The following is a 16906-nucleotide window of genomic DNA, read 5'->3' on the forward strand; positions in this document are numbered from 1 at the left end:
TGGCTTCCGTTCGGGATTCTCGACGGTAACTCAACTTCTAGAATTCTCCCATGATATTGCAACCATGCTCAACCTCAGAGGACAGCTTGATGCCATTTTCATTGATTACAGTAAAGCTTTTGATACAGTGTGTCATAAAAAACTTCTCATTAAACTCAAGGCAATAATTCATGATGATAAACTACTAGGTTGGATACAGGACTACCTAAGTACAAGAACCCAGTTTGTTGCATTTAACCATGTTCACTCATCTTGTGTCAATGTTACGTCCGGTGTACCACAGGTCTTGGGTCCTTTGCTGTTTATTGTCTATGTAAATGATGTCGTTGAAGTAATTACGGGTACTTCTGTCAAAATAAGACTATATGCTGATGACTGCATCCTTTATTCTACTATAACCAGTAATCATGATCAGTTAGAGCTGAATGAAGTCTTCGCCCGTTTTTGCGAATGGAGCAGAACATGGCAAATGACACTTAATTTTAAGAAAACCGTTTCAATGACTTTTTCAAATAAAAAACAACCATTACGATTTACATATTTTAATGAAGCGCACAAGCTTGCAAGTGTCCACACGTTCAAATACCTTGGTGTTCCTTACTCCCCTGATCTGAAATGGCATGCTCACATAAAATGCATAACCAACAAGGCGCTGAGAAAATTAGGTTTTCTTAAAAGAAACTTACGAGATGCAACTAAAGAATGTAAATTAACAGCATACAAATCACTAATAAGGCCTCTACTTGAGTACGCGTCGGTAGTGTGGTCACCACATCATTCCAAAGACATAGACATGCTTGAGTCTATTCAGAAAAAAGCCATAAGATTTATATTTAATCGTTATGACCACCATTTCTCACCGACATCACATGCTAGTAAGCTGCTACTAAAACCTCTGGCCCATAGACGTACTTGTGACTGTGTTGTTCTGCTACATAAAATTGCTCATGGGAAAACTTACGTCAATGCACCTATAGTTTTCACAAACCCTTCTTCTCGGCCCACCAGAAGAAGTCATCGTCTTAACATTGTACCTTTGAATCCATCGATTGATTGTTTTAGGTTTTCCTTTTTTCCGCATACAATTGCGATTTGGAATGGTCTTGACGGGTCCTTGCGTGAGTTATCGAGTGATGAATTTGCCGACCTATTTCCTAATTATGCTCATTAATTAACTAGCTCTTCCTGATATTTGATTTTTCTATATTGTTTGTTTTATTTTTTGCCACCAAAATGTATTCCTCAATTGATTGACATACATGTGCACTCACTCCTGCGATATCTTGCTATGCAAGATGGCAGTATATGTAAATAAATAAATAAATAAATAATAAAATAAATTATTCATGTGTGCATCTTGGACTTATGTATAAGCCATCAATAAAATATTTGTTGTATTTTGAACCTTGTGTGGGCCTATTTTTTAGGTTTCTTTACAGCTGAGCAGTGTCAGTGAAATGCATTGAAGCACCCAAAAAGTTTCTATATATATATATATTGTTACGGGGAGTATTTAATTACCGTAAACGGCTAGCGCTTGCCTAGTCATGACTGCACAAAGCGCACGGGTTCCAGCAGGTTTTCAGTACGACAAGAGAGCCTCTGACCCAGCCCCACTACAACATCTTTGTCTTTGCCATTGCTCGTGACATTATCCTCGGCCGATGAAGCACCGTCCCGGTGCTTGTTGTGATCAAAATGGATTATTACAGTTGTAAAGTTTCAGGTGGGAAACATGTACGATGTCACTTCGCGGTGCGGCAGTCGATGAGGTGGATGCCATGGGAGATATCTCATAGGTGACAGGAGTCACCTGGCGCAGCACGCGGTAGGGTCCGACGTACCGCGACATTAACTTTTCACACAGGCCGACACGACGAGATGGGAGCCAGAGAAGGATGAGAGAGCCCGGTGGAAAATCAGTATCCTGGTGTCGACGATCGTAGATGGCCTTTTGTGCGGTCTGCGATGACGTGAGCCGAGCGCGGGCTACTGTGCGCGCGACGAGCGCACGCGTGATGACATCTTGCGCATAGGAAGTCGTGGACGTGGAGGCCGGATCAGAAGGGAGCAAGGTGTCAAAGCGTAGTAAGGGATGGCGTCCAAAGAGAAGATAAAAGGGTGAGTAGCCGGCAGTTTCATGACGCGATGAGTTGTATGCAAATGTGACGAACGGGAGCGCAATGTCCCAATCATGGTGGTCATCGGCAACGTACATGGAAAGCATGTCGGTCAGTGTACGGTTTAAGCGTTCGGTGGGTCCATTAGTTTGAGGGTGATATGAGGTCGTGAAGTTGTGATGAGTAGCACATGATCGAAGTAGATCGTCAACCACACGAGACAGGAAGCAGCGACCGCGATCTGTGAGTAGGTGACGTGGAGCACCATGTTGGAGGATGACGTCGTACAGTAGGAAGTCAGCTACGTCTATGGCGCAGCTGGTTGGAAACGCTCGAGTAATTGCAAATCGAGTGGTATAATCCGTAGCGACTGCAATACATTTGTTGCCTTTCGTGGAAATTGGAAAGGGATCCAGCATGTCCAGGCCCACTTGATAAAATGGCTCGGCTGGAACGTCAATTGGCTGAAGGAGACCAGCAGGTAGAGTCGCAGGTTTCTTCCGACGCTGACACAGGTCGCAAGATGTTACGTAGCAGCGAACGGACCGATAAAGGCCCATCCAGAAAAAGCGTCGTCGTATGCGATCATAAGTTCTGGAGACGCCTAAGTGCCCGGAAGTGGGGGCGTCATGAAACTGGATGAGGACATCCCTGCGCAGATGATGCGGGACAACGAGCAGGAGTTCTGCGCCATCGGGGTGCAAGTTGCGGCGGTAAAGAACGTTATCCTGAAGCAAGAACATGTTGAGGGAAGGGTCGAGGGTGCCGGATTGCAGACGGTCAATAAGAGAGAGCAAAGATGGATCTCGACGTTGTTCATCGGCCACATGGGTGAAGTCTGTTATCGCCAAGACATAGGTGTCGGGGTCCGTTTCGGTGGAGTCGGATGGTTCAACGGGATGGCGGGAGAGGCAATCGGCGTCATTGTGTAACTTGCCAGATTTGTACACTACCGAGAACGTGTACTCCTGTAATCGTAATGCCCAACGGCCGAGCCTCCCTGTGGGGTCTTTGAGTGTTGAAAGCCAGCAGAGCGCATGATGGTCTGTTATGACCACGAACGGCCGTCCATATAGGTACGGACGGAATTTCGCGACAGCCCAGACGAGAGCTAAGCACTCCCGCTCAGTAATGGTGTAATTCTTCTCCGACTGTGACAGAAGACGACTAGCATACGCTATCACACGGTTGGCTCCGTTCTGTGTTTGGGCGAGGATAGCACCAATGCCATGGCCGCTTGCGTCAGTGCGAAGTTCTGCTTTAGCAGCCGGGTCAAAATGAGCCAGCACAAGTGGTGTAGTGAGGGCAGAAATCAACGACGCAAAGGAAGACGCTTGGTCGGAGCCCCAAGAAAAGGCCGCATCCTTTTTGAGTAGGTCCATGAGGGGTCGAGCAATGTCCGCGAAGTTGAGAACAAAGTGGCGGAAGTAGGAGCAGAGCCCAAGAAAGCTGCATACTTCTTGCGTGGACCGTGGAACTGGGAACTCGCGGACGGCACGGACCTTGTCAGGGTCCGGTTGGACACCAGTAGCGTCGACTAAGTGTCCAAGTAATTTGATCTGGCGGCGCCCGAAGGTACACTTAGACGAATTGAGCTGGAGGCCAGCCCGGCGAAAGATGTCGAGAATGGCCGACAGACGAGGAAGGTGGCTGTCAAAGCTGGGCGAGAAAACGATGACGTCGTCTAGATAACAAAGACAGGTCGACCATTTCAGACCGTGTAGAAGAGTGTCCATCATGCGTTCACAGTCGAGCGCATCATCAATTCGTGGGAGAGGATACACATCCTTCTTCGTTACCCGATTGAGATGGCGATAATCGACGCAAAACCGCCAGCTGTTGTCCTTCTGTTTCACAAGCACTACAGGGGATGCCCAAGGGCTAGAGGAAGGCTCTATAACATCTTTATCAAGCATTTTCTCTACCTCCTTTTGGATGACTTCGCGCTCAGAGTGAGATACTCGGTAAGGGTGCTTGTGAAGGGGACTGGCGTCTCCAGTGTTGATGCAGTGGGCCACAACATGCGTACGGCCTAGTGGACTGTTCTCAACATCAAAAACGTCAAGGTAAAAACATCAAAACCACGGAATGCTTCACTTTGGGAAGGTAAGAGGTTGGGGGATACCATTCTGTCCAGAAGTGCCTTGGTTGGCGCCGGTATGACAGGTTGGGTCACGGTCTCAGTGTTAGCAGTGAATGAAGAAACAGTACATTCTTCCAGAGGTGACAGTTCGACTAGTGAAATTCCTTGAGGAAGAAAATGGGTCGGAGTAGAAAAGTTGAGGACTGGAAGCAAGGTTCTGTTGTTGGCAACAACCACTATAGTATGAGGAAGCGATAACATCAAAGCAGACGCATTTTTTCGGAGTCCTGTCATTCAACTTTTTTCCATACCAGAGCTTCAAGACCACCGAGATGACCATCCACAGCGCAAACACACGATCCAAAATGGACTCACCATTGTCAGCAGAAAGGGAATTTAAAAAGTCTATGTCCCTCATGCCCTCCAACTGGGGCTTCTCGAGAAAGGCCACCGCTAGTTTCGACATGTTGTAGTGAAGAAAACATTGCGAATACTTTCACCGCAGTATTACTGGCCAGAAATTATCATTTATGTTTCTACATACGTCTGCCATTGTGATACATGCCAGAGATGCAAGAAGACAGTACGCAGTCATCGCAGCCCGCGCCGCGGGCGCGGGCTGCGATGACTGCGTACTGTCTTCGGTCATGGAGGCGGGAGAAACAAGGTGTCCGCTCCGAAGATCCAGGGCCGGGTGGAATACAGCCCGCAACCTCCACCAAAAAGATGTTACGGGGAGTATTTAATTAACCGTGAACGGCTAGCGCTTGCCTAGTCAAGACTGCACAGAGCGCACGGGTTCCAGCAGGTTTTCAGTCCGACAAGAGAGCCTCTGACCCAGCCCCACTACAATGTCTTTGTCTTTGCCATTGCTCGTGACATTATATATATATATATATTTAGGTGCTTGAAACAAACATCTGTATATACAGTATAAACCACTTATAACGTAACCGCTTATAGTGCACGACAAGATATAGTGCGGTCCTTTTCAGACTCCCGTTAATTTTCCCATAGCACTACCTGTATACACGTATCGCTTATAGTGCAGCTGCGGGAAACGAAATACCGGTTACAGTGCGGCTGCCTGGGTGTACAGAAGTCAGGGAAGACGGCGAACGCTCCCCTCAAACGGGCGCCCCAAGGAGTGCTCGAGGAAGAAAGAGAGACGAAGTGGAGGAGAAGGGCATGTGCTGTGAACGAACAGCCAGTGAGACTGAAACCAGAATCTTGAGTGCGAGTCGTGAAATATCACGGCGCGCATAGCAAGCGAGTGCCACGAAACTGCCAACACTCGTTTCACGATAACGGCAGTACACGAAACTTCAGGAAGCGAGCGGCGCCGGCATATCACGGCGAATGGAATGGGATAGGACACCGTGGAATGTGAGGGAGGAGGGCGGCGGGGAAGCGGATTTCGCCTCAGCAACTCCGCCGCTTCGGTGGCTCCCCTCGCCCTCCCTCGTAGCTCCCTAACTTTCGACTGTCACTGTGCGCGCCCGCCGCCGCTCCAGCCAGCCCAGCGCCAGCTCCCCGAAGTTTAGTTTTCTGCCGTTATCGGGAAGCGGGCATTTGCCGGCGTGGGCAGTTTCGTTCGCCGGCCTGGGACAGCGCCAGTGCTTTCCTCTGTGCTGTAGCCGCAGCGTGCAAGGTCAACACGTGACTAGAAAGTAGAGGAAGCATAAAGGAGAAAGAAGGGTTCACTTCCATTTTATACACATGGCTACGGTAGCGTGGCTGAGACGTCGGCACGTACACGCAAGTTCTGGCTCAACGCAGAATCGGCGACCTTGCCATTTGAGAGAGGATGAAATTTCCGCCGCGTTTTTTTTTCTTTCTTTTTTTCTGTTTCGTTCACGCGCGACATTGAGGGGTCTCTCCTAAAAATTTACTCTATGGCGGTGCCGGAGCAATGCCGGTCGGAGGCGCGCCAGCGCGTGATTTGGTTCGAATTACCAAGATTCGACTGTAAATTGAATGCAAACGTTCTAGCCGCATTCCTCGACTGTCACATACAAGTGGCGGCTCGGTGCCCATGTTCTGCATATGTGCGGGCCTTGAAAATTGTTGCTTTGGTTATAGTGCGGTACTGCTTATAACGCGGATATTCGTGACTCCAGCGACTTACGTTATAAGCGGTCTACACTGTACCTTGAAGGTCCTGTGAATATCCGTGTTGGATATCCACATCGGACGTCCTGTGGACGACCAAAACGGTTACCATTGGATTTCCCAGGGACGTCCCTTGCATGTACGCTGGACATTCACGGATATCCCATGGACATCCGGAATATCCAGAATGGACGTCCATGGTTACTTGGGTGGCAAGCCTGAAGCGAGTGAGTACGGCCGGAAGCCTCGTGGGTGGTCCGAATTTCTTATGTAAAGAGCTTCTTCTATCTCTTTGATTTCAGAAGTCGCGGCTCAGCGAGCCGAGTGGCCACGGGCCACGGGTGCCGCTATGGGCTGACTGGTATTGCGGCCTGGCACCGGGCGCTCCGACACCGTCTGGGACGGTGGGCGCCGTCAACTCGCATGCTATGTGCACGGAGCTGGGTAGGACCACCTCACAGAGCTAACGTCTCCTCGTGGCTGCCTGTTCTTGTGCCCATTTTGGGTGTTTTTTTTTTGTGTGTGGATGCCAGTTGTTGTCAGGGTAGTGACGCATTAGGCCTAAGGCTTTACGAAGCCGCCTGTCGCACGTGGAGGGACCCAACTTGGTGGACCGTTGTGTTGAGGTGTTGCACTTTGCTTCCTTCATTTTAGTTAGCCTCGCACGAATTGAAATTACTCGTTCGATTAAAGAAAGCGAGCTTTGTTCACGTGAACTTAGCATCTGAAACGCCGCCCGAAATTTTGCTAGCCGAATTGAACGTCGCACAACGTGGGCGATGCGCATGCAGAATTCCTCTCCCTTGCACTACTTTAGTGCTTGTCGAGTGTGTTGAGTGTACGCAGCGTGAGCGGAGTCACCCCTGGTTTGCTGTCACCTGCACATCGTCTGCGCTGCTGCCCCGGCCTACGAACAAGCCAGCAATGGAGATGGCTGTGGCCAGTTCGGCGCAGCGGCTTCGGCGGCTGCCTATGTCCGGCTTGCAACGCTCGGCGGCTGGGAAAAGAGCCGGCAGTCACCAACGGCTACTGCGGCTCTCGTCAGCAGGGCACGTTAGCGTGAGCGACGCTTGCTTGTGCTGACTTCTGCGTTGCCGTTTCCAGAGTTCTGGGCTGGAGTCGTGCCATCGAACCTGCAGAGCTGGTGCTGTGACCAGCGGAAGCCAGCGGTGAACCCCAGAGACAATGTCGGCTCGCATGTCATCGAAAGCGTGTGGACATTTCCTCGGTGCGGCCACTGGTGCATGTACTACCTCTTGTTCTCAAAGCACGCGTTGATGTTAGACAGTGCTGACATGTTTCGCCGGAGTAAGCAGTGATTTAAGGTTGGGGGGGATGTGGGGATGCACGACTCTCACGCGTCCCCTGATGTTGTTTTCCCTGCATGGCTCCCGTAATCTGGCTTCGCCACGTAGCTTTACGGCGGTGGAGTTGCAGCGTATTACGAGAGATGGCGCTGGTGTTGCGTAGCTAATGCCACCTGACGGCGGGGGGTTAGGCGGGCGCAAAAGGGAGAACACGGTACCTCTTCGGGTTGAGGTCGGCAAGTGATGCGGACGTTACGCGCGTGCGCCGATCCACGCTTCACGAGACCATCTCGCGTGGCTAGGAGGAGGGCACCGATATGGACGAACACGGATCGTTTGAACGCACCACCGTTCGCGTGACCATACACGTGAACAACTAGGCGATGGTGTCATAGGATGGGGCGAACATATTCGCTCGCTATCCGGTCGCGGGGAGTCAGACTTCCTTGATTTGTGGCACGCCCATGTGAATGTTCTATTGGTAGTAATTCGGCTAGTGTGTATTAGTGTATGAAAGGTGCAATAAATGCCCTTTTGATTGTTTGCACTACTGTGCTGTCGTTCCTTTGTCCCAAGAGCATGTGTGAGACCCCACAGGCCTAACGCTGGTCCGGACAAAGCCTTCCTCACACCGAACCGATCGGCGTCCAATTTTCCAAGAGCTTGCCCCACGTTGGGAACGCCAAATGTCGCGATATGGGGGGATATGCCCACGGCGCTCTGCCTCGGCACACCGAACCCCGCGGTTGGCGCATCAACCGCGGTCCGGTACCAGTTCGAGGAAACAATAGACGACAACCACGTGTACACTCGGAAAGCATTTATTACGACTGCAACTAACACTTCGAGCAGGCCCAGCTAGCTATAGTTGACATCGCTCAGGGTTACCTCGAAGAGAATAATACACTAGGTAAAGAAGGGCTTCCAACTTACCAACTGGGGAATACGGGTGACCGCAGCTTTTGCCGCGGCAAGAACGCACGCCGCGGCAAGAACGCAACCGCACGCGGTTGATTAACCATGTGCGGGAATACGGGAGCGGCGGCAGAAACTTCCGCTATCGCCGCTTGCTGGGGACCAAAGAGCCCCAGGCAATGTCAGCGGGATCTCACAGGACCCACCCGGTGGCGCTGATAGCGCTTGCGATCCCCGTGCGACGCCTGCGGAAGGAAAGTTTCCCCTCTCCCAACTCTCCCTGGCGCATACGCGCCTGACGCGACGTTCACTGCGCGTGCGTCGGTCATGGGACCCGAGGATTCCCACAGATTTCACTGCAGAAACGAAGTGCAGCGAGGTGCATCAGAGATGCGATGTGGAGTGCTAAAATTAAATTATGGGGTTTTGCATGCCAAAGATACGAAGTGCTGTATGTCCGTTCTATGTTCGGCCATCGATTTAAGTGCTGTTATTAGAGGAACATAAATCACCAGTTAGCCCGAATTTCTGCTCTAGTGATATGAAGAATGACAGTGCCATTTGATTTTAAATCAAAGTAATTATAAGGTTCAATAAAGCATCTAGCATGTTCACTTCCTTGAAAGTGATTTGATTGCAAAATACTTGTCAGCATCATGCTCGTCAGTGACCGAAAAGGCATAGTTTCTCAGGAAATTAATGATCACGCCCATGAGCTTCAGCCAGGGTGGCTTCATCACTGTCCTTGCAATCAACAGCTTGGAGCCACAGAGAGTGGGAACCACATGTGCTACCAATTAAGCTGGTGTTCAGATGCACACTTCCCTGTGCCAGTAGCGCACCCAGGATCTCTTTACCAGGGCAGTTTACCAATACCATCTAAACAGCACTAATCTCGATTTCTTCACTGGAAATTATCAAAAAATGTGCTTTTTGCGAGTGTCTTAGTTGCAGTACTCAAATGCGTAAGGAAAGAAAAGGGGTTAAACAAAAGGGGGGGTTAAGTCAGCCTCAGGGGGGGGTTACAACCCCCGAATCCCCCCCCCCCCCCCTTCGGTGCGCCACTGCCCTGAGCTAATGCCCAAACACCATCAAGCAACAACTTGTTCGTCGTTATTTCTGGCCAAAAAACAAATGTCATTTATGTTAAAACATATTCAATTATTTAGTAGTTGGTTCGTTGAACTATCTTCAACTGAAACCACACCATCATTCAAAAACGCAACTATAGCTTTTGTGTGAAGTTTTTCATGCTTAGATCAGCATACTGAGGCATCAAACTAAGTACAGCATAATATATGATACATTGTGCGTTACAGGGTTAATCCAACATTCATGGCGCAGTATTGTGGCAGTATTTACTTGATTCTAATACAGTGGAATCTTGATGATACGATCACGGCTAATACGAATTTCTGGATGATACGAATTTTTCCGCGGTCCCGGCCGAGCCCCATTACTTTGAAACGTGCTAGAGAATGGTTGTTACGAATCGATTTTCGACCTGCGTCGGTTGATAAGAACAAACGTCGCCCCACCGACGGCCGCGAGAGAGAACAGCGCGCAGTCACACGCTTTCTCCCTTTCTCTTTTGGTGTGGACGCATGGACACGGCGCCGGACAGCGCGGATGCAGCGACTGGGCGTGAAGAGTTTGAAGCAGTGGCGCTTTTGTTGCTTTTGTGCTTTTCCTCCTTTTCGGCGGCCCAGCGGACGGAGTGGCTGCTGTGTTTCTGGCTGCGTTCTTTGTGTTTGCACCATTTTGCCTAGTCGCAGCGAGCTATGTCTACCGAGATACGATCTTGGCCGAGTCGCGCGGTCGTACGCCGAGGCGCAAGAGCCTCCGTTGGCGCGTCTTCCGTCGAGTGTGTTATCGGTGCCGATGGCACGGGGCGATTGTCGGTTTCGCTGCTGGAGTCACACAGTGCAAGATAGCGCGGCACGTAATCCACGGTGCTAGGTAGTGTGGCACGTTCAGTCAGGTGCTCCTCCCCTTCTCCCGCTAATAGCCGTATTTTCTTGCCGTAGGAGGCTTGCGCTTCTCTATTCCAAAGGCATGCTTCGTCCAAAATTTCTTCTCCAGCGAGCGACGATCCATCACTAACCTGGGAGCTCTCAGTAATCCGAATTCTGCGTGTCAAGTGAAGACGCCGGTGTGGTTTACGAAGCAGACAACTGCGGTTGCCATCTTGCCCCTGTCACAGCAGCAACTAATGAAGAAACACCTTTCAGCACGGCAGCCAATCGGAGGCCCGCTTTCACCGGAGGGCCTGTGTGACTACCTATCGCAGACCCGCGCTTCTTTTGTGTTTGTGCGTTTGTTACAAGATGGCGACAACGGATGAATTGAGAAGCGGAACGGCGAAACTTTGAGCTTTCGAACGATACCAAGATGGCGGCGTTCGGTGGCGGGAAATACGAGATATATCTCCGTGAACTGTGGTGATATTGCGCGATTTAAAACTGTTTTCTCACCCTGCGCACTGACAAATTAATCTTTTTTGGGCAATTTTAATGCGTTTTCAGACAAACTAATTTGATACAGCGTAGATTAGGCGTTGCAGATACTGAAACGCGTGGTTTTCAAAAATGAATTTTTCTCGCGATTTTCGCGATCTGATCCCCGCGTCCCCCCTTAATTTGGCTAGTTTTAATTGCATTTCGATGATACGAATTTCGGCTAATATGAAAATTTTTCGTGACCCCGTGAAATTTGTATCATCGAGATTCCACTGTACATAGCATCCAATACCATTGTGACGGCAGTTTTTCCGGAAAAAAAAAACAAAAGACATCTATATGTCACACCATTCTATAAGACACACCGACGAAAAATTCGTGAAACCCCCCCCGACTTATACATTCGAAAATATGGTACAGTCCATTACATGGTTGATATTATGCATTTACAAAATGACTCCGCAACAATGAAAAACAAGATGGTGGGCCATGCCTAGACTAACCACTTCACTAGTTCATCAAGCAATTAATCACTTCACTAGTTTATGCAGCAATGCATGCAATTCTCGGAAATGCCAAAAATACCTGATGCAACTTTGTTGCTGCTATCATAGTATGAAAAAAAACCTTATCTTTTGAATAAGCTTTTGCAATTAAAGACAGAAACCTGTGTGTCGGCATTGCCATCCGGTGCGAGAATTTGTTCTGTCTCCATCTTGTAATGATAATGACAATGATGCTGGCTCCACCATTAGGACATTGTGAGCACGGTTTCGTATCCGATTGCACTGTGCTGTCAATTTGCGAAACAATTTTTTTTGAACAAAATGCATGCATTACAAATTAGTAAACACGGCAATCGTACGTTGTCAGCTGCTGTTTTCCCTTGAATATCTTCCTAGGGCAGACCAAAAACAGCGCTGTGTGTGTCCACTCTCTTTTCTGTGTCCTGTGTTGGTAGCGTTGTTTTTAAGTAACATGGGAAACCACTAACTTGCCCAATCTACCGTTTTTCTTCAAAAATAGGACTTTTTAGTGGGAGATAATGTGCCTTTGGCACATTCACTATGTCCTAACACTGCCAAGACAGGCGTTGCAGCGCCTGGAGCCACAACTGAGGTCACCATTTGGGTCAGGCATGTCCGTGCTGACCAGTCAAGTTGGAATTATTTGACAAGGGGCAATTTCAAGATCGAAATGACAAAAGCCTTAACCCATAGCAATGTATGGGTGCTGGCCGAGTCCTTTGATTGGGATCGAACTAACTGAAAAATTGAATTAGCCAGAGTCGAATTAATGAAAGTCTGTTGTACTCGATCTCACAGTTATTCAGTAAGCTACAGGATGTTTTACCTTGACTAGGTCCACTGTGCCACGAATTTCGTACTCCATAACATTTCTGTTGAACAGTGTCAGTGCTCGCTTGATGTCAAGGTTCAGCTTCATAGGCTCCAGGATCGACTCTTGGGGTTGGGTGCTTCCATCGAGCAAAATAAGAGCTCTAAAGGGGAAAAAGTGTGACAACAGTCAATGAAAACTTGTACAGTTCAAAAGAAATAAGCCTCAGCAACACCATGCACAATTACATTGCACTAGAGACAGTTCTTAAGTGGAACCTCGTTGATATGATCTTCGCAGGAACCAGAAAATAAAACGTATTATCCAAAAATCGCATCATCCACAGCAAGCCTCAAAACATAAGAAAACTGGCTTACTTGATGACAAACTCGCTAGCAAAGCTTCCTGTAGCATCGAGTGACACTGCTACGCATAACACACTTCTTATGCGGAGCAGCATCACGACAACACATGAACCGCAGCCAACGCACTTTTATTGAGCAACTTTAAAACAGCTCATCAGTTTTCACTGAACTTTTCTTTCTTTTTTTTTTTTTTTCCAAAGTCCGTAAACAAGTTCTTCTGAAAGATAACAAGTTCCTTGACATTGCTACGTATATCATGGCACCACGAGGCCAAGAATTCCGAAACAAAGGACCACCGTGAAGATCTCGCCTGAAAAGCCAACCAAAACAAGCGCGAGCGAAAGCTGACGCAAGCAGACGATACTACTAGTGCGAAAATAGCGGTCGGGTGGGTCTACATGACACCAGTTTCCCGCGCCACGGCGGGTCTGGTGGCGTGTGCCTCCAGACCGGCCGTGCCTGCGTATACATCACTGAAGGGGGCAGCTCTTATTGGTCTGCTTCGCTCGCGGCTCGTTTGCCACCGAGGCATGCGGCAATTTAAATCGGCCCAGGACCGATCGCTCCCACGGTACGAAAAACCTGCTTTCGCAGCAGCTTTTGTGACGCGCGTTCTGCCGCTGCCGGCTCGCAGCGCGCGTTTTTCCGCTAGTGTCACTGGCCCTTAAAGGGATACGGACACAAAACTTGGCGGGTGGTTTTTTGCGTTGAACTGTTGAACTGTTGAAAATGACGAATACAACAAGCTGCTTTGAAAAAAAGAACGACAAACATCTTTTTCTTGCGATTTTCTGTTGCACCTTGCCTCCAAGCGGCTGCCGGCAGAAGCTGAAATTTGACGTCATAACACCCACCCACGGCCAAGGTCGGCCACAGCTATCGCAATGTTTCCAGGGGTGACGGCCCCTTGCAGCGTTTGTTTAACCCCTTTCGGCGATCTTCGCACACCTCCGTCTGAAACACTATCCTCGTCGGTGCTCCACGCAGGTTGTGCGTCTTAAATGAGGCTTCCCACGGTCGTCGCTCGGTATTGACACGTTTGTTGCGGCGGAAGGAAATGCCCAGACATAGCTGGTATAACAGCATTGTCGGTCGTGACATGCCGTCGCACACGTTTTACAGAGACGAGAAGGTGCGTAAACTTTTGATACCTGCCTATTAGAGAGCTTTAGCTCGGGTAAACGCGGGCGTTAAGGCGTTCGGGCTGAACCGTAAATGTAAGCGGCCTGTATGGTGCTGCCACCTGGTGGTGCAGAGCTCAAACAGACAAAAACAGCTAATATTGTAGTAACCAAGTGTATTATACTTCCCTGCTGGTGTAAATCTTCGGCAGCAACACCGATTACGCCACTGCAGAAAATTTACACCCATAAATGACCAATAATTCTTGCATAAGTGCCTGGTGCAGATCGAGCGAAATCTTCGCGCTACAGTTCGCGAAAACCTGACCGGCACTTCCACGGCCGCCTGCTCTTTGTCGCTTGACGCGAAAGGCTTGTAACCGTAAGCGGTAATATTTCGTGCCAAGTTGGAATGGTCCTCATCTTCAGACGTGTACTCATCGCTGGTAGACGCACCAGAACTCGAATCCATGCTCGCGATGGCAGCGTCGGGGCGCTTCGAATGACCGCGGCCAGCCGACTGGCTATCCGATGTGGGTGTCGTGACATCACGCCTTCCAACTGCCGCGGGTCGGGCAGTGAGGCGCGCGCTCACAAGAACACCAAAAATAAAGCCATCGGCTCAAAAATGGGCTAAATGACTACTTCTTTTCCGTGTAATCACACACTAAAGATTAATTTTCAGCATTTTCGTAAAATTTTCAGATTTTGTGTCCATATCCCTTTAACATGTTGTTCGTGGGTCATTGAAACGTAATTTAATTTATTACACTTGAATATAAAGCTATGAGTTTCGGAAATACCAGTTTGCAGTCGTATCATCTAATTTCAGGTGAAAACGCGATCGTATCAACCGCATGAAAATACATTGCTCCTATGGGGCATTGGCCGGGAAACAATAAAAAAAAAACATATCCCGAAAAACGTATTCAGTGGTGCCACTGATGAACTGAGATTTGGAGCAATGTTTAGAGCAACAAAATCTTAATTTTATAGCAGTTTGGAGCATCCAGATTCAGATTTCAGAGCACTTTGGAGCTAAGAAATGCCAGCTGCTGGACACGTCCTAAGCTATTTCAAACACTTAAAATTGACAAGCGTTATTCCAGAAAGTATTTGCTTGCTGCAAAAAAATGTTGCTCTGCCTCTAAATACATGATTTTCCCTTTAATTTAAAGACAACAAACTTGCTCACACAGTGTGCTGTAATTAGTTTATTTCAAGTTCAGTGAAGTTGCTCATATCTTGCCTTTCACATCGTATGATATTTTCATTGACAGCTGACACTTTGTTACGTTTTCAGCAAGGCTCTAGTATCAGTCAGAAGCACCTGGCCAGACTCAATGTCATCAATGCTTTTCTGAGCCAGGCCAGCCTTGATGAGCCTCTCGTAATCCTCAGTCATTGCTTCAGACGACACCAGGTAGTTTTCAATGGTATCGACTGGTTCGAATAGTATCGAATGGTTCAACTGGCATCGACTGATTATTTTGACACCAGCAATTCAAACAAGCTCGATTATTCGGATTACTTTGAGCCACCATCACTGGCCCATAAGTTTAAAGTATAAATACGACTGAAATTTCGGACACCTTAAGGTACGCCATTCTATATAATTCGGACTCCGCCTGCATGACTGCGTGCTAATTTGACTGCCGAGTTAAGCGGAAATAGCAATATTTTGCCGTTGATACGTCGCTGGCATCACCGCGGCATGGTGGTCAGCCATGTTGCCGACACCTGGAAACCGAAACTAGCGAAGCCTAGTTAATCCAGCGCCGACCTCCCCCAAACCGTCGGGCAAGCGAACTCTGGCAAACCATTCAGGAGTGCATTCGGGTTGGCTCCGCGCTTCCAGCGTTTATTCATTGACGTGTTAACTAGAGACACCGTCGCGGCGACTTAAGTCGTTTAAGCGGCGCCGACTACACCCTCGATGTCTCCGCCGACGAGGACACCGATTGTTTAAAAAAGAAAAAACGCCATCATTAGGCTATGATAGCGCGGTGTACTACTGCACAACGATTTTGCAGCGATGCATTCTGCTAAATACTATATGCCGCCCTTATCATCCACCCTTATCAGCCGGCGGATATATAGAGCCCAGATGGAGCGCCGCAAAGAGTGGCAGCGGAAAAGGCATCGCTACAAATTCACGGTCCTGTTGCCAAAGGTTGAAGATTCAGTGCATGCATTAATTGTACTTTCGTCTATTTGAGGCGACAGCATAACAATGGTAGAGATCGTAGGCAAGTGTACATGCGCGCAGGACCGCGTTGACAAACTTCGGCTTTATTTTTGGACGATCCCTCTCCGGCATACTTTCACTTTTGCGACATTTCGCATGGCTAGCACTGGACACGTCGACGCATGATAGCGTTCCTAGCACACTATACCAAGTATGCCGACGCTGACGCTAGTGAGGCAAAATCCCGCAAAAGTGAATGTATCCCCGAAAGTGGTCAACCGAGAAAAAGGTACTTTTTTGGCCACTGGCGGAATAAATTCAGTTCTTTTCTGGCGCATTTGGATATTTCCGACTCCCAATTATTTGGACTTTTAGGCGGTCCCCATCGAGGCCGAATTATCGGTCGCCGACATATAGATAACGTGACGTTCGATTTATGAAGCCGCTTTAGTCATGCACGCTATGCACGTCTGCGGGCCACTGCGGCCACACATGTAATGCGCAGTGGATAATTTGGCACACTTGGGCGCAAAATCGTGTATTTTTATCAGGATGGCACAGGAAATCTCGTATGGCGCAATCTGGCACATTTGGCGCAGGAGTGGGAGCACTGACGTATTACGCAGAATCGTATCAACGAGGTTCCACTGTATATCAATTAACTCTTTAGCAGGAAATTATGATACAATTTACTTATATTATAAAATTTTTATTCACAACAAAAAGTATGATCTATTTCCCTGCAGCTTAGCCGCTGGTTCTTTGCATGTAAGTGAGCATGATCAGTCAAAAGGTTCTGGAACAATTATTTTTATAATTATAAATAAGCACAGAGAAAGATGGCAGCAAGGAGACTGATTTCTGATTTCACTGAAAAGCACTTCAAATAAAAAGACTC

General features: G+C 48.5%; 1 protein-coding gene and 1 long non-coding RNA gene across 2 annotated transcripts in view; one reads left to right on the plus strand and one right to left on the minus strand.

Moving 5' to 3' along the window:
* LOC119460513 (intermembrane lipid transfer protein VPS13A) overlaps positions 1 to 16906 on the minus strand; it is a 1139096-nt gene that overhangs the window by 796444 nt on the left and 325746 nt on the right. The window contains exon 32 of the mRNA XM_037721434.2: positions 12350 to 12497. Within this exon, the coding sequence (XP_037577362.2) occupies positions 12350 to 12497 (148 nt within the window). The remainder of the gene's footprint in view (positions 1 to 12349; positions 12498 to 16906) is intronic.
* Positions 1 to 16906, plus strand: part of LOC125947490 (uncharacterized) — a 409960-nt gene that overhangs the window by 143680 nt on the left and 249374 nt on the right. The gene's annotated exons all lie outside the window — the stretch shown is intronic.

This window comes from Dermacentor silvarum, chromosome 8 (genome assembly GCF_013339745.2).
Source record: "Dermacentor silvarum isolate Dsil-2018 chromosome 8, BIME_Dsil_1.4, whole genome shotgun sequence".
In the NCBI taxonomy this organism is placed as follows: domain Eukaryota; kingdom Metazoa; phylum Arthropoda; class Arachnida; order Ixodida; family Ixodidae; genus Dermacentor; species Dermacentor silvarum.